The sequence below is a fragment of the Sardina pilchardus genome, chromosome 15 (genome assembly GCF_963854185.1).
Source record: "Sardina pilchardus chromosome 15, fSarPil1.1, whole genome shotgun sequence".
Classification (NCBI taxonomy): domain Eukaryota; kingdom Metazoa; phylum Chordata; class Actinopteri; order Clupeiformes; family Clupeidae; genus Sardina; species Sardina pilchardus.
Window position 1 is genome coordinate 24,498,414 of NC_085008.1, and position 24,306 is coordinate 24,522,719.

At 42.9% G+C, this 24,306-nt stretch overlaps 1 protein-coding gene across 3 annotated transcripts; it reads right to left on the minus strand.

Annotated features, from left to right (window-relative positions):
• Nucleotides 1-7,000: 7,000 nt before the first annotated feature.
• tnni3k (TNNI3 interacting kinase) lies at nucleotides 7,001-24,237 on the minus strand. Of its 3 annotated transcripts, XM_062556061.1 has the most exons (27): nucleotides 24,010-24,237; nucleotides 23,459-23,629; nucleotides 23,279-23,371; nucleotides 19,895-20,003; nucleotides 19,633-19,718; nucleotides 19,412-19,509; nucleotides 18,992-19,102; nucleotides 18,378-18,476; nucleotides 17,900-18,038; nucleotides 17,184-17,328; nucleotides 16,752-16,856; nucleotides 16,492-16,586; nucleotides 16,164-16,313; nucleotides 15,584-15,670; nucleotides 15,318-15,374; nucleotides 14,755-14,847; nucleotides 14,602-14,659; nucleotides 13,991-14,185; nucleotides 13,669-13,773; nucleotides 13,199-13,251; nucleotides 13,051-13,103; nucleotides 12,731-12,863; nucleotides 12,104-12,213; nucleotides 10,669-10,728; nucleotides 9,884-10,050; nucleotides 7,854-7,936; nucleotides 7,001-7,650 (listed from the first exon to the last, which is right to left on the minus strand). In XM_062556061.1, exons 1-27 carry the CDS (start codon nucleotides 24,080-24,082, stop codon nucleotides 7,574-7,576), a joined length of 2,805 nt encoding a protein of 934 aa, XP_062412045.1. In that variant the 5' UTR covers nucleotides 24,083-24,237; the 3' UTR covers nucleotides 7,001-7,573. The 3 variants fall into 3 exon arrangements, with proteins under 3 accessions (XP_062412045.1, XP_062412042.1, XP_062412044.1); XM_062556058.1 differs by lacking the exons at nucleotides 23,279-23,371; nucleotides 23,459-23,629; nucleotides 24,010-24,237 and adding an exon at nucleotides 20,218-20,331; XM_062556060.1 differs by lacking the exons at nucleotides 7,001-7,650; nucleotides 7,854-7,936; nucleotides 9,884-10,050; ... (19 more) ...; nucleotides 19,633-19,718; nucleotides 19,895-20,003 and adding an exon at nucleotides 21,129-22,952.
• Between the last annotated feature and the right edge of the window lie 69 nt (nucleotides 24,238-24,306).

The window sequence follows — 24,306 nt, forward strand, 5'->3', positions numbered from 1 at the left end:
ATACTTAATAGTTTAGTCACACCCGTGAGGCAATGGGACACTTGTTCTATCTTCCTGCTGTTGAGTTGTTTTCATTGGGCCCGATTGGATGTTATGTGGTAAACCTCTTGCCTTTCTGTTGTCTGCTCAGTTGACATCCTCTTGACCTGCGCTGAAAGCCAATTTATTATTGATTATGTTGATGAGCGGTCTCTTTGGTTGTGTTTGTCTATGCGTTGTACACCAGTATTTTTTGGACTTGATGTCTTTCCACACCATTGTAGAGCTTCTACCATTTATTTGTGTTTGGTTTGTAAAAGTTTCATAATGAATTTGAACTAACTTTTAAACTGAAACATTGAATGTATACTACACCAATGAATCAAGTCTCTGAAAATGCTGAGCTGATATTTTCATTCGTTTCATTTGTTCATTTGTTTGTGTTCATTTTCTCCTTCATTTTGATCATACTGTATATGATATGACATTTGCATGTTATGGTGGTTTATTGTGGTCATTTGATCAGCATGTGTATTCTCATCTTCTCACTGTCTCTGTCCTGCCTCTGTGGTTGGTAATTCATAGTTTATAAAACAAAAAAGTATTCAAATTTAAGCAGAATATGCCATGTGAGATTTTGATCAAAAATGTCTGAACAGAGCAGATAATCAAGAATGTGCATGTGTGTTGGTCATGTGCATGTTGTGCTTTCAATCACTTTCTTTTTTTTATTAAATAAAGTTGAATGATTATATTATGTTGTGTGTGTTTTATTGTGCATTGTCCTTTAATTTCTTAGCTAAATCAAAATAATATTAGATTTTGTTAACGTAATTATTCAATATGAAGACAATTAAATAATTGAACTGCTTTACTGAGCCCTTTGTTTTTCTCTGTGCTCATTGCATCTCAAGCCAAGTCTGTGCAGGAGAAGCTGGCGGAGGCCATTTTGAACGAGAGCCACTCAAGCCCAGAACCAGAACTCAGTGACACCAGCACAGAGGAAGAGGAAGAGGAGTCTGTGGACAAAACACCACAGGACACAACAGGTATGTCAATTCGCCAGCATCACCCCTAGATTATACACTTTTTATACATTTATATTTTATATAGTCATTCACCACATACTTCCATACAAAGCGACTTCAGGGGTAAGTTTGGTAGGCTATTGATATTAAAGTTTCCTGAAGGTCAAACTCATGATCATAGTAGTGTTAGCTTGTTGCTCTTCCACAAAGATACAGGAATAATAAAGCTACAGGGATATATGTTTTTTATGCTTACCTGACCATTGGAAATGTATATATTTTTTTACCTGTGAAGTGCCTTCATGTTAGTGTCTGTTTACCTTTCTTTTCAGTTGTTGAACCAGACACAAGTGTTGCCCTCAGCTTGCCACAGCCTGAGAAAGAACAGGACAAGGAATGTGAAGAGGGCTCTGAAGAAATTGCAATGGAAGAGACAGGTGCACATGCCAGTGAGGGGAGGGAGCCATCACCTGAAAATAAAGAGAAGCAAGCCACAGATGAACAAGAGGCGATAACAGAACAGACAGGTGTTGCGAATGAGGAGAAAGTGGAACCAGTAGATGACAGTGGCATAGCAGAATTAGAGGTGCCTGCTAATCTTGAGGATGAGAAGAAAGAAGAGTTAGAGGTGCCTGCTAATCTTGAAGATGAGAAGAAAGAAGAGTTAGAGGTGCCTGCTAATCTTGAGGATGAGAAGAAAGAAGAGATAGAGTCTAGTGAAGCCAATCCAGCACCATGTGGGGTTGAAACTGAGGCAGAAAAGAAGGAGCAGGATGTTGTCGAGTGTGCCAAGGAACAGATAGAGGAGTCTAGCACCATTGCCAACGAAACGGGCTTAGAGAGCAATGAGGAAATTGCAGAGGAGATGAAAGACACTAAGGACTCTGAAGCACCACTCGAACAGCAAGGCAAAGAAGAAGAAGAAGAAAATATGAACTCTGAAGACGGAGCAGGAGCTGCCGATACAACTGAAGGAGAACCTGCCGTCTCAGAGGCTGAGGCACAAAAGACGAGCGATGAGCCTTCGGAGAGTGTGATGGCAACATCAGAGGTAGTACAGTCTGAGGAGCCACATGTTGATGACACAAAGAGGCCGGACACCCCAGATGAGAAGCATGGGGGTGTTGAGAGCGAAGCAACAAAAACAGATGAGGCAACAGCACATGACGACAGCACCGATGTTGACAAAAGCACTCAACAGGAAGCAGAGAGCAGCATCATTGAAACTTCAGAGAAACCCTCTGATACAGAGGATGTTGCGGAGGGAGAAAGCGGAGAAAACAGTGAGGAGAAGTTGATAGATACAAAAGAGGTTGGCAGTGACGAGAGTACTTCTAAAGATAAGAATGATCCTCAGAATATTGAAGAGAAAGAAGACGCCAAAAAGGAAAAAGCAGACCATTCAAACGAAGGACATAATGAGGTCAAGCAAGAGACTGCAGAAAATGAGAGTGCAGCCATGGATCAGGAGGGAGAGATTGTAGACGATCTGAGAAAGGACAAGATCAAACCTGTAGAAACAGAGAATGTAGAAACTGCTGAAGAGCAAGCTAATATAGATGCTGGTGAACAGCTTGAAGGGGATAAAGTTGAAGAGGTAGCAAACAAGGAGGATTTAGAAAATGCAGAGGATAAAAAGTCAGGAAATGAAGTAAAAGCTGAAGATGAAGATGGGAAGAGCTGCTTGTCAGATGGAGTGAAAGAGAAAAGAGAGGACAAAAGCAACACTGAAGACAATGGGGTTGATGGAGATGAAATAAATAGTGTGTCAGAGGGAGAAAAAGAGAAATCAGTAGAGGGTGAAGGGAAAGAAAAGACGGATGATGCGGAAGATGAAGGCAAAATGGGCCAAATTGAGACTGCAGAGCCTACTGCTGAATCAATAACAGAGAAAGAAACTGAAAGGGATATTGAGATAGAAACTAAAATGGATGATTCTGGGCATGAGGTTGGCGATCAGGTGAAAGAAGAGGCTGAGGTGTCGGCTGATGGACGGGTGGATGAGAGTGAGGTAGAGGATGGACAAACAGGAAATCAATCAGAGGGAAATGAGGAGGAGGGAAAGAAAGAAAAGAAAGAAAGAATAAAAGCTGGTGAGGAGCATCAAGTAGGGTTCACGGAGAGTGAAAGTCCTGAAGACACAGAGGAAGGAGGCACGGAAACTGTAGATGGCGCAGAGAACAGCAGCACAGCCAAAGAAGGTGACAGGTCAAAGGTTGATGATCAGGTTGGGGATGTACTGAATGATAACGACACAAACACAGAGGTAGGGGAAGAAGAAAGGTCAGAGAAAGCCATAGCAGATGATGTGGAAAAGAACGACAGTGAAACACGTGATGGAGAGAGAGGGAGCAGCGGAGGTAGAGAGGAACTCAACAACATGGAGAAAGCAGACGAGTGTGGTGGTGGTGGTAGTGATGATACAAGGACAGAGAAAAGAGAGCTGAGAAATGAAAGTGAATCAGAGGCAGACAGGGACGTGAATGGAGAGGATAAGGATGCTGTCATGGAGTTTAAGATGGAGGAGACAGCAGTTAGTGGGGATGGAACAGAGTCGCAGCATGGTGATACGAATGCAGAGGCTAAGGGCGAGGTTATAGAGGTGAAGATAAAGAGGACCCCAGTGTTTGAGTTTGCCATACGAGAGGTTAGAAGTGAACTAGAAAATATTGAAATCAATGATGAAAATGGCGAGAAAATAACAGCTAGTGAATCCACAGGTGACACTGTAAAGAAGTTTGAACTTGAAGGTCAAGAACCTCACCAGATTATTGATAAAGAGCGGAGAGGCAGCTCTGATACAGAGGGAGAGGAGATGAAAGAGACAAAGACAGAGGAGAGTGTAGGAGTTAGACAAAATGACGTGGAGGAAATTAATGGAGACGACACAAAGAGTGACAGGAAGCTGAGCTCGGACGGGTCTGTTGAGACGCAGGTGAAGGTGGAAGATGAAAAAGTCAAAGAGCCGTTTGATGCAGCTGACGGTGACAGCCGCGGGAGTGTTCTGTCGAAGACTTCAAAAGATGACCCGAACGGACAAGGCACAACAAAGCAAGACACGCACGCGACACACGACGACGGACAAGTTGAAGAGACTAGCACGGAAATTGAGCCTTTTCTTCTCATCCAAGAGCCAGCAGGACTGAACACCGTGCCCAGTCACACAAGCAGCACTGTGGCATGTGATGTGGCAGCTGGAGTTGGCAGTGATCTGGAGACCAAAGGGCACAAACACATGCCAAAGGACTCCGAAGGAAAGGAAGACACAAGCACAAAGGAAGGTCAACTAGACGCACAAGAGCGGGACAACACTGAGAAAGAGCCCAAAGAGCATGTGGTCAATGGAGAGCAGTCTGTGGCTGAGAGCTTAACGTCTCCTTTGCCCCTAGAGCGAGAGGCAGTGGGAGATCTTGTCTCCAAGTGGGTGAACCAACACCAAACCAGAGGATGTTTTCAGACATTTGTAGAGCCCTTAGATGACATAAAAGACACCTCCTCGTTGTCAAAGGGCAAAGTGGATAATATGGAGGATCACTCGGAGAAGGGGGAGGGAAGCCAGTCCATGAATATGCCAGACTCTGATACTCTGGATCGAATGTCTGAAAAGAAAGAGGATTACGGCTCGCCGCCAATGAGCGCACACACTGCAGACAAACAGGAAACCACTGTCGAGGACTTTGTTATGGAAACTAAAGAGGAAAAAGCAGAATCTGATGTGAGAAGTAAGCATTCCAATGATGAGTCAGCTCTTGCAACCAAAGCCATGTTGGAAGAGAGGCAAGATAAAGAGATTAGGGATGTTAGGCTTACTGCTGAAACTGAATATGCTGAGAAAGACACAGCCAGCATAGCAACAAAGGACAGGGAAAACCAACCTTATGATCAAGGAGCTGTATCAGACAGAGTAATCGATCTGATAGCCACCACCAAAACCAAGGATGACTCTAAACCGGACTCTGAATCTTTGTCTGAATCTGCATCTCACGCCAAAACAGATCATTCTGTCCACTCGGGACATGCCGAAGACACAACAGAGAAAAAGCAACAGCTGAGGTTTGAGGATGTCATGCCTCAGGGTCTTAGCAGAGACAGACTGAGCACTTTCTCAGTTGAGGACTCGCGCTTATTTGGTCCAACCACTTATCCGAGGCTAGCCACAGCTCACCCAGAGCAGAGCTACTGAACTTGAAACCAAACGAGGGCCATGGCGGTAAGACATATTTCATTAACATTGACAATTAAATGATAGATCAGTGAGTAACACTCACTCTCTTTGTTGACTGAATTGCAATCAGACCCAAGTATTAATATAAAAATGTGCATTTTACGTTTACAGAGACACTGTTGATTATATGGAGGTAGAGTACAAATGAGGTGAAGACTCTGATGTGTCCTGTGAACATCTTCAATCAGTTCTGAAGTTTGCACAGTAACATGGTTGTTTACAGACGAACAATCCACTGATTTGGTGAGGAACCATTTTAGTGAGTCTAGGTGGTGGCATGTTTACTCCCGGACGCTGATGCACTGTTTACCTATCATTTACTGTACGGGCAGCACTCGGGGATGTGCCGTGTGCTGAGGGGGATCTAGTGTACACAGCCTTTCACCAGTCTACTGAAAGCAGATACCCCTGGACGCTCACAGCACAAATAATTTAATTATTCATATGCTGTGGACCTCCCGCAGGTCAGCCCAGAGTGGAAGCGGGCTCACACACTTTAAAGAGCAAAGCAGAGCAAAGGACAGTGGAAACACACACACACACACAGACGCACAAACAGACTACCATTACCCATACATGTCCATGTGCACTTGTCCCAACCCCCCCCCCCCCCCCACACACACACACACACACACACACTCACTCACTCAATCAATCATCCACTCACTCTCAAGCCAGTGGTACACAGACCGACACACACACACATACACACACACACACACACACACACACACACACACACACACACACACACACACACACAGGATCCTTTGATCATAGGAGCCAGAGTATGCATGAGATTTTGAGATGAGATGAGAACACACCGGCTTGATGTTGTGTGTACAGTACATGCAGAGTTTCAATGAAAACTGCATACACTTTCAATAGGTAATTTCTGGTTCCTCCGTCCAGAGAAGGGCTACTGTACTGTACCTGTTGAACTCTGAATCACAGTTTGCATAGACACTTTATAGTTTTTCAAATGTTCACCAAAAATAAAGTGATGATTAAAATGTGTCAGCACAAATATTTTATTAGTAGTCATGTTTTATATAAAGTAATTGCTCTCTGAAATGGTGAAGTGATGTTTTCAATACCTGCTTTTTCTTCACAATAAGATGATCATTGTTGGAGTGACTAATAAATTCATGTCACACATTTTAAGTCAAGAATCATTCTAAACGAATTACTCGCTTGTTTGACAAAACATGCAGTTATAAACACAATATATCATCTTAGCGATGTCATTCATGTCATATGTGACAGTATAATGATGTACACTTTAAACAATACATTTTTGTTTAAACACTGACCTGCAACCTCAACAAGGAGATAGTCTTGCATCAGGTGCATTTGTCAGCTCAAATTATATTTGACTTTAAATATTCAGAACTGAATGAAGCATGTATTCATTTTTAGTCCTTGTAAACCTTTGTAATACAGTGATGATAATAAATTGGAATTTGTATAACAACTTTGCTACAGTAAATGTATGCCAGGACTGTAAGAATATACAATTGTTTCATGAGTGGCACTAATCTCTGATTTGTGACAACCTGGCTACACCAGGCATGCAAATGGAAGCAAATAGTTCCATTTTTTATTGAATGTGTGCCACTATCATGACTGTTGTAGCCAGTTCATTTGACTGTAATGGCACCTAATTGTTGCAGAATACACTCCGCAAACACAAGTTGTGTGTCTGGTGTAGCCTAGCTACATTTCTGTACCTGACATTCCCTGAAGGCCAAAAACTTCAAAGATGCTATTCACGTTAAAAACTGTTCAGTTTTATTTTTGATAGATGTACCCAGTGTTTAAACCCTATTTATGCATTATTTAATGTAATTTCTGTATGCACTTTTTGCATGTCAAAGCACAGGATTACACATCTTTGAAACTTCTCATTCATGACTTCCTAACAAAAATGACCAAAAAACATATTTACATAAAAAAAATATACAATACAATATAACCACTTCAAAAGTAAGTGTGAAGAGCACAGTATTCATGTGTATGACGACCTACAACATTGTATAAATCTTAACAGTAATGGTTAGTTATTGTATGATGATCAGACACTCAGGACTGATGTAGTGAGACTTACAGGGGAGCTACACCAGACGCGTAACTGAAGCGTTTAGTTCGCGACGCGTAAAATCCATTTTAGAAGATGGGTCTATTTTTTTCGAATGTACGCGCCACTGTTGCGTCTGGTGTAGCTACTTCCATTGACTACAGTGATAATTAACTGCTGCGACCGGCTGCAACATACGCGTCGCGAACAGAACGCTTCAGATACGCGTCTGGTGTAGCTCCCCTGTTAGCGTGAAAAAGCGTGTTAGTTGCTGTCTTCAAAGCTCCCATTGCTGCTGCATGAATGAAACCGCATAGTGCTCATGGGATCTGACACATAACCTGTGAGGAAAGACAACAGGACAAAATAAAAAAAATATATATATTTCTGCACATAGATGGAGAAATAGGTGGTTTGTGTAACAATAAATGCACCACTATCTGCATCTACATTAATTCTACCATATGGCATCCAAAAATATTAATAGGAAGTATCGTTGTTGTATGACCTGAATTTTGTGTATTTGAAAAAAATCCCGACATACCATTTCTGTCCATGGGTGGGAACTGCTGTAAATTCCTCCTGAGATCATCCAAAGACAGACCCTGTGATGACCGTCGTTCTGAGCTGTACAGGTAAAAGGAGGAAAAGAACGACACAGAATCCATCAGCCATTGTGTACAAATTGCTAAGATTATTACCTCTTACCTCAATGGCATCCTAGAAAGCAGATTTTTAGAACCACCCCATGAAAAATTAATGAGGGAGAACTGAAACCTGTTTATGCGCTCCTGTCAGTCAAGAACAATAGTGGCCGAGTCAGGGTCCTTGCACTCAAGTGAGCTGCTAAGCACTTTGTATTGTCATCAGCCAGATGTCATTTAATGGCGGTCTGCGACTCTAAGCGATTTCTAACCAGTAAAAATGTTACTGCAAATGGTTATGGAATTTAGCAGACACTTTTGTCCAAAGCTACATATAAATAACAACAATAAAATAGTTACATTTAACAGTAAACAATTCAAAAAGTTGGTAAGACTATGAATAGCAATAATAAACAACAATGTCAATTAAATCAATAGCCTAATGAAAATAAAAATACTATATTGTACAAACCATAACGCATAAGAACGCTAAATAAACTAAGTGCATGTTGAAAACATTTGCCTTTAGACATCTTGAAAGACCCAAAACTAGGATCGGAGTACACTGAAAAAAAAACAACAACAAAAAAAACATGGTCTTCTTACACAACCCTGGCTGAACAGGACACAAAACAGTGGTGCAAGCCACAACTTTTGTGTTAAAGTACATTTGCCAAGGTGTCATCAAGGTGTTGTTAATTTGGAACTGTGAAATGTTTTTTTTTTATATGTTGTTGTATTATGCTGAAATAATTAATTTATATGTTGCCACATAAACAGGAGATGTGTCACAAATTCTTTGTTCTTTTTTTTTTTTTAAGGTTATTTTTTGGGCTTTTTATGCCTTTAATTGGACAGGACAGTAGAGAGAATGACAGGAAGTGAGTGGGAGAGAGAGCTGGGGTGGGATCCGTAAAGACCACGGGGCGGGAATCGAACCCGGGTCGCCGGCGTGCGGTGCAGGTGCCCCAGCCTGTTGCGCCACGGCTGGGGCCATGTGTCACAAATTCGCCATGTGTTGCTTGACATGGCTCATACTTATTGATTATGATGGTAATGATAATATTCACATGCACAAAATGCATGTCTGGTATAGAGCACCATCTGGCAACAGAAAGAGCAGTTATTTCAAGGGTAGTAATGCATACTGTATCAGTCACAGCCAACAGGAAGTAAGTGCTTCAAATGTTAACTTAGGAAATGTTGTACACATACCAGATATGTGCATTTGATACACACACATCACATGTGAGTGCATTATAGGATTACGAAATGTCATTGGTCGCGGAAACCACAGGTGCTCGGGCCGATTATTGCCACTTGTGGCTATATGTAAAACTGCTTTTTCATGAGCGGAGAAGGCAAGCCTCCACTAAGCTCGCTGGTCACTTGTGTTGTGTGTTGCCTGGCTGCCTCCGGCTCGACTTCGAGCACCACACACATGAAGAATTAAGGGCCGGCCACCAGGGAGGGCCCTGGTCAGAATGTCATGCATGTTTCATTGCATTTGCTTTCCTTTGTCTCTGTGACACAGTCGCCTGGCAACCGCACTTTAAAGTGCTGCAGTGAAGTGTTTGGAGTGGAGAGCGCGTCACTGGGCAAACAGTTCAGCACAGTGGGAGCCTACAGCAGGCTTTTTACAGAGGACCTCAAATGTTTGTTTAGCCCCACGTAGAGGAGTTCTGGAAAAGACTAAAAGTAAATATAATGAAAGCTACTACTGTATTAATAATTAGACCTCAGTTAGGGGCTACTGAGGGGCAGTGTAGGCACTTCACTTCAGGCCAACTTGTTTTGTCTTTTGGTGGTCGAACTGAATACAGAACTTTTGCAACAGCAGAAATCAGTGAACACATTTCACCCATTCAGCTCATCATAACGTACAACAATAAAATTTCTCTCAGTTTTCTTTTGATATGGTGCGCTGTACCTCTGAGTCCACACGGCGTATGCACGGGCGTTGAGGGCGTACTCCAGCTCGAAGCGCGAGCGCAACGCTGCCACATGACTGCGCCCGGGCCCACCGCGTGCCAAGCAGTCAGAGGAGGCCGAAGGGGACAGAGAGCCGCTGCTGTTACTGGACGCCGGAGACATCAGCTGCATGTGGCACAGAATAAAGAAACACTGATATTAATACAGCATTTATTCAACGTGTCTAATAAACGTTCACATGGTTGCCTCAACTAAAGACAACTATAATCAAGGTATATAAAAATAAAGTTTCCTAGCTATCTAATCCTTCAATTAGGAGTAGACAAATGTTCCACTGCATGCATAAGAAACAAACATCCACCTGTCTAAATATAGTACACTAAAATAAATATGAGCAATACATGAACTGAAAAATGAAAGAGTGAATGAGAAAGATACCCTGACAAGAAGACTATGAAATTTGAGTCTTCGTTAAAAGAAAAATGCACAAATGATCAATTAGGCTACATTTGGCTGATAACTGTTTTAACTAAATGCCCTATTTTGTCAGGAAGACTGGGAAAATAAACCTATTAGACTTGTAAGGTTATACAGATAAAGTTATTTTCTATATACGGAGAAACTGGACAACTAGCAATGATTTACTCAGTCACCACCAACACCATTAACAAGACCCACTCATTATGCTCACAATGACTGGATTTGGTTAAGAACAAAGATTCTAGAGGGGTCCACTCTGTTTCTAAGATCTTTGATCAAGAGGTTTATATTGTCACAGCCCACCTCCACATTGCACAGACATTCTTCAAGCTTCTCCACCACCTCAGAAAACTCAGGCCGTTCCTAGGAGAAATAAATAATGCATTATATTCACTAGTGCTTCTCATGAGAATGACCAAAGTCAAACATTTAAGTACACATTAACATATTCAACATCAACATACTGTATCCTTGGTTTAGTTCAAGACATGGTGATCTCATGACCTATTCACCACAGGGAGAGAAGTGGCTTCAAAACAATCTATCATCCTCAACAAAATAAAGAAAATACATAAAAAAGACATTCAATATTCATATTGCAATGCCAAATCCCCTGGATTGTATTAATTACTGCGAAAAGTGTATTGGGGGTGCCTAGGCAAAGGGCATTTCTATGAAAGCCGCAGCCTTACCTAAAAAAACCTTGGTATTCAGAGTAAGGCCTGATTTACAGTACTGGCATACTGTACAAAGGCCAAATGCCCCCTAGAAGCAGTAGATGTGTGGGAGGCGATAGAGCTGACTCGGCTGAGTGTGTGCTAATAGCTTGATAGCTTGTTTGCGGTTTGCTCCAAACTTCTTGGCAGTTTCAGCAGGAATGCCCAAGGGGACGGCCGAGAGGAGGAGGAGGAGGAGAATTCACAGGGGACCTGAGCTGACAAAGTCTTTTTGTTGAGAGAGGGATAGAGAAAGAGAGGGATAAAGATAGATAGAGAGAGAGAGAGAGAGAGAGAGAGAGAGAGAGAGAGAGAGAGAGAGGGGGAGAGAGAGAGAGACGCTGTCGGTTGGCAACCAGGTCCTAGCAAACAGCGGCAACAGGCACAGGGGGAGTGTTAGGGAGGGAGCGAAGGGAGAGTGAGAACTGCCACAACCTGCCCCGGAATGGAGAGAATGCTCCGTAATGAGGGCCAGCCAACACGCACTAACTAACAGCCTCATTACGGAGACTCACTACGGGACTGTGGGAACTGGCAGGCTTCACTGAGGGGCCGGTGTACTGTGGAGTCATGCAATGGGCAGCACCTGGGGACCGGCTCAGTCCCCACACGGCGCTAAAGGCAGCTCCGAGCTCAACACCTCCCTGCTGTCGACAGGGCATTTTTCCGCTTTAGGGCACATGGCAACGCTAAGAGCCAGGGATATAGAGAACATGAAGTAAAGTTAGTGGCACAAAGACTATGTGCAAACTACTTACATGCTTCTTCAAATCCCTAACATCGATAATATGAGACGTTTGTATTAATGTTGCCATTATAATCGACTGAAAGTAAGATATGAAAATGACAGTACTTGCATGCTTGTTCAAATCCCTAACATTGAAAAAATGTGACATTTGTGTTATTGTCACTCAGAATAGACTGCGTAACCAGTGTAGCTTGCTCTGATGGGGGCCTATGGGAAGGGATGCTGTGTGGGTAGTGAAGGTGGTGTTTGAGTGGCGTGTGGACAGTCCACCCACCTCTGGGCACACTGTCCAGGCTCTCATTAGAAGGGCGGAGATGGGCTTGGGGATGGAGTAGCCAATGGGTGGCCTGATGTGGTGGTAGGCCATGTCAGCCGCTGCGGCCGCTGGACAGGGGGAGAGAATAAGCACTCTTCAGCTCCCGACAATAAACGATCCCATCAGTGATATAATTATGACTGAGATCTCACCCCCAAAAATAATGCACCTCCATTTACATATGACATGGAAGACCTCAGACAAACGCAGACAATGTATTTAAAGTCAGGTTAAGTATTGTGTAAAGCTTTACTTTCAACAACCCAGTCATAAGTCATAACACCTAAACCATGGATTTACTACACGTGCTCTGTCAAAACCTCAATGCAAGTTTGGGAGCAGCTACTCCCTGCAGGTCAAGATGTTAAATCACTATACTTATGAGGAAATGGGTCTGAGTCATTCATTTACGAAATCATTTCCCATTATACTTATACTGGCTACCATGGGCTAAGTAATGGGATAAGTTGTGTGTGCCACAGGCAAGCTGGCAGGGAGTAATAAGGAGTCCTGTCATTGTGTGGTGATTTATAGCTGAGTTCTAGGTCAGGCTAAAGGCTAGGCCAGCTCTGAGTGGAGCGGTACCGGGCTTCAGGTGGGCGAAGGGGATCTCCCCGGTGAGCAGCTCCCACAGACACAGGGCGTAGCTGAACATGTCGGCCTTGACGGTGTAGCGCGTGCACTGGGTGAACACCTCAGGGGCCATCCAACGCAGGTTCTGCAATCACCACGGCAACATCACTCATCACACTCACCGCTCGGCTGCCTGAGCTTCATATGGAGCTCTGACAGGCAGAGTTGAAGCATTAGCGTAGCTAAGAATGCCAACCAAGCAGACATGTTGTGTGTTGTGTGATGGCCAAGATTTAACAGAACAGATTCATAAAATGAAATGCAGGACAAACCCCGGGCTGTTTGGTCATGTTGTCCTCATCTACAGACATCAGAAACCTGGACTCTGCGGGTGGAAACAAGATAGATTCAATTCAACAAAATTCAAGAGTGGAACAATTCTTGGAAATCAACGCAGACTTGGCAAGTCTGATGTCTCACCTCCAAAATCAGCAACCACAGCATGGCCATCCTCATAGAGCAGTATGTTGTGGCTAGGAAATATTCAGATTGGGGGACAACCCAAGGACATCAGATGCAAGAGAAGCATTCCTTGCCATGTAAATATACAACACTAATAGCAGAGGTGGACATCCAGGGTTCAGAAAGTAAAAGTACAAAACCATCTGATCCTAACAAGCAGAACCTCTCAGCCCTGTAGATGACCTAATTAGCGAAAATATCTGCGCTAAGTGCTCAAGTAGAATCAATACATAAGCTGGGATGTTCACCTCTGCCTAACAGCCATAATGGTGTTTTTCATTTTCTACACCAGGACTAATCTAGTGGAATTACGCAAGCCGGTAGTGTTGGTGATGATGACGCTGTTGATGATTATGATGACGGTGATGAAGATCATGACAATAGTGATGACGCTGCTGATAGTGATGCTGAGGAGGATAATAGCTCACCTGTTGAGGTCTCTGTGGATGATGGGTTGTGTGAGGTTGTGCAAGTACTCCATGCCCTTGGCCACGTCGATGGCTATGACGAGCTTGGACTGCAGATCAATGATCCTGTCCATTTAAACATTGTTACCGACTCACTTCAGTCACATTGATCGCTCAGTCCATTCCAGCACACTTTTCAACAGATCAATGCAAATCAAGACAGCAAAGTGTCTGAGTTTAACAGGAGTCGAGTCTGTGAAAGGTTCCTTGAAAGACGTGTTGTCTATAGAATTATAAAACGTGTGAAACTATTTCCTCTCCACACTGCAGGGATTCTACTCACCTCTTCTGTTCGTGTAGCAGGGAGAAGAGCGAACCTCCAGACACGTACTGGGTGACAATGGCAAATTGGCTGGGGTCGTCGAGACAAGCTCCCATAAACTGAATGACACAAGGATGGTTGAGGCGGCAGAGAATGGACACCTCTCGGCAGAACATGTCCGTGTCTGATTTGGAGCAGTAGGTATTGGCTCTGTACCTGGAAATTAAAAACAAAACAAAAAACACATACTGACAATGATACTGTAGTTTATTTGTCTTTGTGAATTACTTTGCATTGGTTCAATTTTGAACTAAGACCATCAAACAACAATGCTTTTGTGTGTATATATTAATACACACACACACACACACAAACACACACACACTGCACTTATTAAACAAGACCATCAAACAACAATGCTTTTGAGCACAAAACAATTATATATATAAATATATATATGTACAGTATGTGGCACTTAACATTAATAACTTTTTATATCAGAACGACACCTTATTACATGTATGTGTCACTTAACATTAATCTCTTTCCAAACTAAGATGGCGGGGGAGGGGTGCACTGGTGTTGTTTTTAATATAAATTGTTGTTGATAAACACAGAATTCATTTTCTTACCGTTTAATTGCCACAATTTTGTTGCGGCATTTGCCTCTGTAGACCTTTCCAAATGAACCTGTGAATGCATACCCAGTTAGTAGTACGCTCAGAAAATACGCCACACTTCTACACACAATCAGTATTCTCCGCCACATCTTTCACTGTGTTTACCTGAACCAATCATTTCATGGAACTCCAGTTCTGACAGCTGGAGTTGGAAGTTGGAAGGGAGACTGGCTCGGAGCAAGAGCACGTCGGTTTTTTCTGGAGAGACAAGTCAGTGGTGCATGAGACAGAAGTCTACACCACTACTGCAACTGCAGAAGGGAAGTAATTACAGTGTCTAGGTCTAACCATTTTGAACATTTTAAATCATGAATCATATGGTTCAGTAATATTAGGTGTGTAACTTTGGTTGAATGACAAGAAAAAGCAGTCCCGTAGTCATCAACCTGGGGAGTGTTTAGTTGTGCATACACTTGGGTGAGTTCAAAGTGAGCACCATGGCAACAAGAACACAGTGAGTCAGCTCTTGACAAAGTGCTGAGATGCTCTATCTCCTTTTTAAAAACATTCTATCTGTGTGTGTGTTTGTGTGTGTGTGTGTGTGTGTGTGTGTGTGTGTGTGTGTGTGTGTGTGTGTGTGTGTGTGTGTGTGTGTGTGTGTGTGTGTGTGTGTGTGTGTGTGTGTGTGTGTGTGTGAGTGTGTGTGTGTGTGCGTGCAATGGCCGTACCTTTAGTCATGCTTTTGATCTTCCCCAGGGGCGAGGGAATAGACACATAAGATCCATCTATGAAAAATAAAAAGGACCGGTAAGTTTCACATCTTCACAAACAACAGACAGCTAGCTTAACCCATTTAAACTGTCATTAAAACACATAATCAAAACACATTATAATGCTACTGTAACTAAAGAAGAATGTAGTGCTGAGGATTGGCATCGGTCTGTGGCTAAAAGGCCCTGCATGGTGAGAGCTTCTGAGCTGCAGCGCGCCTCACCCCCTCCTGGCTGGGAGTACTCATTGCAGGGTGAATCATCCTGGGGCCTTTTGTAGTGCTTCAGCAGGGTAACGATGGCATCATGACCTGCGTTGAAAGAAAAACTGCAGTTAACAACAAACTATAAAAACATCCCAACCCTTTCTGTTATCAAAATCCACCCTTGTGGTTCTCTGTCAGTGATGCTGATGTCTTGTCTCTACCAGACAGTTTGTCTTGTCTATTTATATGAATTGTACCATTTTAAATGGCTATTTGAAAAAAAAACAACAACATTTGACTTCTAAGACTCACGATCACATTGAAAGTTCCAATCAGACCAAGTAAACACAGCATAACTTCATTCATCCATTCATTCATCCATTCATTCATCCATCCATTCATTCATTCATTCATTCATTCATCTATTCATCTATTCATCTGTTCATCTGTTCATTAATTAATTAATTCATTCATTCATTCATTCACTCATTCATCTGTTTACCCATTCATTCATTCATTCATTCATCTATTTAAGCATTCATTCATTTAAAAGGCCCTTCCCAAAGGAGTCTCTCTCCTCAGGTGCACCATGCCTCACCTTTCTCATAGGCCCACATGAGACAGGTCTGCTCGTCCTTCTCCCCGCTGGACCGGCTGGGGTCCGAGGCCACCAGGTTCATGTCCGCCCCGCTGTCCAGCAGAAACTGCACCAGCCGGATGTGTCCATGGTAACAGGCGCTGTGCAGACCTGTGGCAGGGGCAATAGCAGAGACGTGAGTGTCGCCCGCGGGACAGAAGCTGCTCTGAAGATTCAGGAAGGTGAGACGTGTATTGTGGCGTGTCTATGTTTAAGAATGCATGTGATGTGTGATAAACTGTGAATAAAAAAAAAAGGTGAGACACTTTGGGCTGCACTGCACTGCTACCTGTGTGGCCGTCGCGACCCTGGTGGTTGATGCTCATGGCATTTTGGCTCATCAGGAACTTCACCATCTCAATGTTTTTGCCAAAGGTGCAGGCACTGAGAGAGCAGACACACACAATTATATTTCACAGCCCAACCAGTGAATGTCCCTCACAGGATCAAAAAAGTATATACAGTATACTTATACTGATACAGTCTGAAACACCAGATTAGGCACCAGATGTAGGCATGTCTGTTGAAATAGAGAAATGGGGGAGATACCTGTGAAAAGCGGTTTCACTGAAGATGTTTTCCTTTGACAGGCTCTCTGTCCCTGACAGCTGAATAATCTCCTTCACCACTTCAAACTTACCATTGTAGCAAGCCCTGTGAGAACAGCCAGAAGTTAAATAATACAAACAAATGGAGACAGCAACAATAGCTGATCTTGACCGCTTCTACATAACTCATTATATCTTGAAACATTATTTGTCATAAGCTACTATCTATAAGATTGTCTTTATATGCATATGTTTAATCTGATGACAGTCAAAATCACAGCTTCAATCATGACCAATAAGGACATTTTGTGGAGCAATTTCAGCATGCCGGAAAACATTTACTCATCATATTTCTACAGTGACTCCACATGTTATACAGTATGTAGCCACTGCTAGAGTCTAAGGTGTCAGCGTGTATCTCAGCCGTACTCACAGGTGGATAGGAGTGTCCCCATAGATGTTGACTGAGTGTGGATGCGCGTGGAAGTTGCCCTGAAGTAGGAAGCGGACCACGTCCTGGTGACCAAAGCGAGCACAGAAGTGCAGGGGGACGTGGTCCTCATTGTCCTGAGCATTCACTGTGTGGACAAACACTGGACTTCACTCCACAAAGTGGTAATATTGAAGAAAAAAAAAACACTCCAATCACCTTACTAAAATCATAATTCAAAGGAATGTCATTATGTTATTATTGATATACATTAATGTTTATTTGATATGGACACAAACCAGATGCATTGTTTGAATGTTTTAGCACAGGTGCTAATTTGTCCATAGGCACTTTTGAACACATAGAGAAATTAAAATATAAAGAAAGGAAAGAGGAAAAAACAGACAAGGATAGAAAAAAAATCAAAGGGAAAAGAAATCAAAGAAGAATATGTGGTGATGCTGCAAGTGGGAATGTGTGTTCTAAAGTGAGCTTGAGGAGTATATTCCTATGCTTAAATGGACATATTTATCAACTCATGCCATGCATATTTCTCATGTACAGTGGAGGATATGTATTTGTTAATACTAATTAATGTCTGGTGAAATTGTTTTGTGTATAGCCTTATTGGAAATATATATATATATATATAGAGAGAGAGAGTATACTGAACTATGTTAGTGCATTCAATATTTGTTTTCCTCCCCTGTGTATCTTACCATCAGTCTTGCCCCCGTCCTCCATCAGCAGCTTGACGATGTTCAGGAAGCCCTTGGCTGCTGCCAGGTGAAGAGGCCGATCTCCTACCTCCCCGCTGGCATTTACATCAGCTCCAAACTTCAGCAACAACTTGGCCACCTAAGGCAGACGAGTACAGTACTGTAGCTCATGCGTGATAGTTACTATGCCCTCCAAAGTTATTGGCACCCCTGCTAAAGTTGAGTAAAAACAGGTATAAAAAAAATAAGCTTTTGTAATCTCACAATGAAAACAATAAGGAAAATCCAACTTTGAAGGTAAGCAAATGTATCTGAGACAACAACAACAAACGTTGCAAACACGTTTAGGCACACAATTATAGGCACAGGGAGCGCCTATTCAACCATCTGGATGGAGACAGGACAGCGTGCCTGTCAAACAAGCTTGTTTCGGAGAGCAGCGATCACTTCACAGGGTGAGACACAGGGTTATTATTACCTGCTCGTGTCCGTGGTATGCTGCTATGTGTAGGGGTGTGAAGAATACAGCATCCTGGACATTCACGTATGCTCCATGCTGAAGAAGAATATCCACTGCCTGAAGAGAAATAATAAAATAGGCTTCAGATGGGGTTTCGAAATGCTCTACTTCAAAGCTGTAAAACTTAAACTTTAAGAGAAATATTCTTGGCCTCCAAGCACTGTCCATCTTGTAGCATAAGAGCAATGATCTACTTTTGGAGATACTACTCAATAAGAGAACAAACTCGTTTTGTCTTCCACTAAAAACAAAAAACCTTTACCATTTTTAACATGTAACATACGTAAACAAACAGTCTATGGTAGCAGTCTATGCATAGGCCTTAGCAAAGGATCAGTAAATTGGCAAAAGTAATACTGTCTGCTGCCTTTGTGGGTGAATTCTTTTATGCCATAATAATATGTAGTCCTTCATGTCTGTGCTGTGTCTTTGTGGTCAGTAATTGCTGCTATGAACATGATAACGCTGTCCTGTGTGTTCACAACACCCATAACGGGTGATAAAGTAGAAGCCTGGGGGGGGTCAAGACTCAAAAAAGGGTTGAGAACCACTGCTCTAAGGCAGACACCCACCTCATGGTGTCCGGCTATGGTGGCGATGTGCAGGGCTGTGAGGGCTCCATAGCCAACTTGCTGGATGTCTGCACCTCCGTGGAGGAGGGCTGTCACAAGCTCCGCATTGTCCTTCAATTACGAACCAAAAACACAATCGCATTTTAGTCCCAACATGTGTATGTATTTGCCATCGAAAGATGTCTCACGCATGCCACCATGTGGACAAACCAAGTTGTTACAAGTTCAAATGTTACAGTATCACAACATTAAACCAGTCACCCTTATGCATTTAGACTACCATGTGCTGTGAAAAGTAGAAAGTATCGTAAAAGGGCCTATGTTTATAATAACTCTATTATTACTATTATGGCTACTAATCAGCTCCATCACAGAGCACACTACAGGGAACACAGGAAAAGTGTGCTGTCTCGTCCTTGCCTTGAATGCAGCAAAGTGCAGTGCAGTGAATCCATTCCTGGTCAGTCTGGAAGCCCGAAGGCCCTTCAGCATCAGGGCCCTGATGTGCGTTTTGTTGCCTGTTCAGGTAAAGCACACTGCTGCTGCTTTAGTGGTCTAGTGGAAGCCTAAACAATTGGGAATGTCAATTGGGAATGTCTGCCGACATTTTCCTCACAGAGTCTCTCTCTCTCGTCACATACCTCCACACATGCAGCTGAGGTGTAAGAGGGACAGCCCGCTCTCTGTGCGGTAGTTTAAGTTCACTTTTTGGAAGGCATCGTCAGAGCTGCAAAATCAAATTAAAAAGAGCCCCATGGATGGAACTGAATAAAATAGCTATGACCTGTTTAATAAACCAGATCAGATACACACAGCTGGAATAAGGAGATCAGTGACATGCGTTAGCGTGGCACGGTCGCCCCATTGGTCCAGTAAAGTAAATAGCTGTTGGGGGACTCTTACCTGAAGACATGCTTGAGCTCCATCAACTCGCTCTCTTTGATACGCAGGTCATCCTCCAGCCTTTCGATTATCACCGAGTAGGACTCACTGACTTTCTTCTTCCATTCATCTTAATAAAACACACCATCAGTGTCTCGCATCATGAAGTTTGCACTAATATTGAAATATTTAAAAGATCTCATACAGATTATCATAGTAGCTTCTTCTGTACAACACCTACACTAGCTATTTATGCCTTTGTGTCCATGTTATTTTATTTCCATTCACTCCAGAATTTACATGAGTCAAACTAGATTATGATAAAAACCATATCCCATGGTTACCTGTACACGTTTGAGACGGCCTTGATTTATAATTCCCCATTGGATGCTGGCCTTTTCGTTAGTTTTCTTTGTCGTGCTCGTGGAGAAGGCGGCCGACACCATACAGTACTTTCTGTGTATGACACAATAGGCAAAGAGCAGATAAAAGCAGGATCATGGCCCCTACTAAAAATAACCTCGCCTCCAAGAGGTATGCCTGACAACAATGACAGCTGATTCCCCCCTCTGAGAGCAAGCCTCAAACACACACACACACACACACACACACACACACACACACACACACACCAAACTGTGGATTCACTTAAACAACAGGTGCCCATTGTCCAGTAAACCTGTGCAACAGTCAGCTAAAGCAATGAGGTGTCTTTATGATAGTCTTGATATTTTATTTCACTTTCGCCTCTGCTGCAGAGGACTTGCATTCGACTGGCATTTTTCTTTCTCACTGAGTTATTCTATTTTGTTCTACTAAAACTGTCCCAGGAAAAAAGGCAGCTAGTGATTTCACATGCATGCAGAGAAATTATATGAGGGCATTTCCTGTGGAGGGGTTAAAGGATTAAAAAATAATTTTTTCTGGTTGACATTTCACATTCTCGCAACATATTCATCATATAGGCTACGTGCTCTTGGCGCAAAAGTGAAAAGAAGTAGCTTAAATGCATTCTAAAAAGATTATATAAAGCTACTTGAAGTGGGGGTTTTGAGGAGAATGTAATCTCTATATGGCATGGCTGAAGGATACGGAGGCTTTTCCAGATGCAGCACTGTACTTCACAGGGATTCCAGAGTAACCTTATCTAAGTCTCCTGGCCAACGCTAAATCTCATATAGAGCTGTTGCATGGTAACTATCCTGTGGCCTCCAAAGAAAGTATCAATGGAACAATGAGTAGTTCTAAAAAATGCTTTTTGTAAATCAGAAAGATGTTTATTATTATTATTATCAATTATTCAGACATTAATTTACTCTCTGTCAGTAATCAAACACTTTCATGATCATTTGTTGAGACACCAACCAACCGAAAACTGAATTTTTAACCATTTCATATACAGTACATGTATGTTTTCACACCAGCCCAAAACAAAACCTAGGGTCACACAATGGTAAAAAGTACACAGCGCCTTTCATATGAGTAACTTTGGATAAAGATATTTGTTAAATTACTTACACTGGAAATAAAAAAAATTCAACCGTTCTAGGTTCCTTTGATTTGATCTCTATACAAAAATATTGGCTATGGTTCATTAATCCGTTTCCCTTCATTTCCAAAAGTTGCTTTGTTTATGTTGTTGCATAACATTATTAAACATAAGTGGTCAATTGTTACTTCTCCTTCAAAATGTCCTCATAGAGGCCTCTTCTGAACTTCAGCATCTCCTCCAAGTTTTTGTTCTGCAGGGCCTCCTGCAGTGAGACAAGCCTGAGGTCCTTGAGTGCAGCGATCACGGAGCTTCCCTGCGGAGCCTCAACCATCTGCAGGCTTGCGGAGACGGAACTCCTAAGGTCAGGGCACACGGGGAAGATGCAGGCATTCCACAAGCTGCACGCGGATTTGTCTCCAGAGAAACGCAGGCTCTCCGGAGGAAGGCCCCAGCGCTCGGCGCACTCCACCAGACTCCTACCGAAATATTTCAGGGCTGTTGCTTCCGCAGGACTGGACACACTGTGCTTCAGGTTGTCCTTTATGCTAAAAGCGACTGTCACAAAGCCAGTGCTCTTGTTTAGGCTGACGGACAGAGAGTGCATGAAGGTCTGGCATGGAACTGACTGCCCAGCGTCAACCAAGCACCCACTGACGATCGACTTTTCACCCACTGTAACATCTGCGCTGAGTTTGGAATACTCCACTACTGATCCTGCGGACACGACCGCACTGGGGTGCAAAACACTGTGCATAACACACGCCACGGGGGACCCCAGGTCTTCTTTGCAGTCACAGATGCTGAAGGCGACGGGCTGAAGGCCAAGCTCCTCTCTGAGAGTAGGATCCTCAGTCAGGTGGAAGAGGTACTCGTCGGTGGTACCAATGTGATAGAATTTTGAATTGTTGAGCAGGATGACATTAAGAGGGGTGCCTTTAAGACAGTGGAATATCTTCTGCCGGATGTCCACCAGACTGCTTTCCTTTTTGGTTACGTTGGCGACGTTGTTAGTGTACTCCACGGTGGCTCCAGGCCCCAGAGCCTGAAGAAAGTCCCCGTATGCATCAACCTCACAAGTTAATGGCTCAACTTCTTTGAGCATGTTCAGCAGAGTCTCTGAAGTAGAGTAGTCCATGTAGTATGTGCTGTCTGTGTATACAAATTCGGCATCACATATAGACTCACAGCTGTCCTGTCGCTTGCGAACTGCACCTGTTTTATACATTTCATCTACACTTGGCTTGTGCAAAAACTGGTGGCAGGATGTATATTCGATCTCTGAGACTCCACAGTTTTCCCCTGAATCCAACACGAACACCCCATGGGTCGTACCAATGGTGAGTGAAGATGGGTGGGCCAAAGCTGTGAAACCTGTCCTGTTGAAATTGATACTCTCCCCTTCTGGGATGCTGTACAGTTCAATGTCATCTGCGCACGTTACTAACACACCTGGCTTCATATGGACAGGGAAGTCAATGTATAGAGCCAGCTTGATCTCTAACATCTGATACAGAGGTTCTCCACATGGAAGGGCAGTGAAGATCTTTCCCAAAGCACTAGCGCTCGGCAAACGCTGGCTGAATCCACCTGTGGAAACATAGAACCATCATTACAAACTTGCATGAAGGGCTGCACAATTATTAATTAACTAAATCGGTTCATTGACATTCAATAATCATATAGCAATATCTGTCAGAAGAATCGCAATTACATATTTTCCCTAAATAATGCAGCCTTACTTGCACATCATATCCAAAGCTTCTTGTATGATCTATAGTCTTTTCAAAGTATGTATTTTGTCTAGGTCGAGATGGCTCCAAACATGTATTATCGTAATAGGATGCTGCAACTTCACTAACAAGGCGTTTGGATGAAATTTTGGCACAATGACCTTCACTCAAACTGACACAAACCTGCATGAATCAGGATCACTCTAAATGCAGATAGTGCCTTGCCATATATTTTCTCAAGGTGTTGTAGTGCATATAGAGTTGAGCCTCCATTTCCTGTAATCACAAGGCACAAGGCAAAAGAAGATTTAGAAATGGTCAAAACACAACAGGAGGAATTGAAAGCTGAACTTGGCTACCCACCTATTTTAGAACCAGGTGGATCTGCAAACACGTGATATGGAACACCAAGTGGTAGCTCTTTTCTGCCGAGTTTCTCTTTGATCTGAAGCTCATAAGCAACTCTCTGATGTTCGTCTACAGCTGTGAGAACGACAACATCCCAAAAATCTCCAGGCTTCACAATGTCTTTACCTGCACATAGTTGATAAAACACACACACACACACACACACACACACACACACACACACACACACACACACACACACACACACACACACACACACACACACACACACACACACACACACACACACACACACACACACACACACACACACACACACACACACACACACACACACACACAACCATGAGTAGGCTACTACTGCACAACACACATGAATGACCAACATAGTCTATCAAACGTTATCTGGTAAGATAACGATAAGAAGATATGGTGGATCAAGACACATAATACCCAACAGTAAAAACATTCGACACCTGCAGAAATGTGTAGGCAATGTCAATTATTACACCACATTTGTGTTTTACTGGTTTATATTAGCCTACCTCTTCTTTGGTGAAACTTGTTTAGCTTTTTCCTGGTCGACCTTTGCAGTATTTTATTTCCATGTTCAGCCATGATTCATGCGATTTCTTTGTGCACTATACTAGACATATGGGGTAACACCAGGCACATCACAAACGCATTACATGCATCATGGTAATTTCTACATTAACTGATAGTAAAATCACCGAGGTTGTTGAAGCCATAGAAATGTGTTGAAGCTACCACAGGATTACTTCCGTGTTTGAATCGCAACGCGTCACGTTGTCACATGACTCTCAAACTGCTAGTCCACCAGA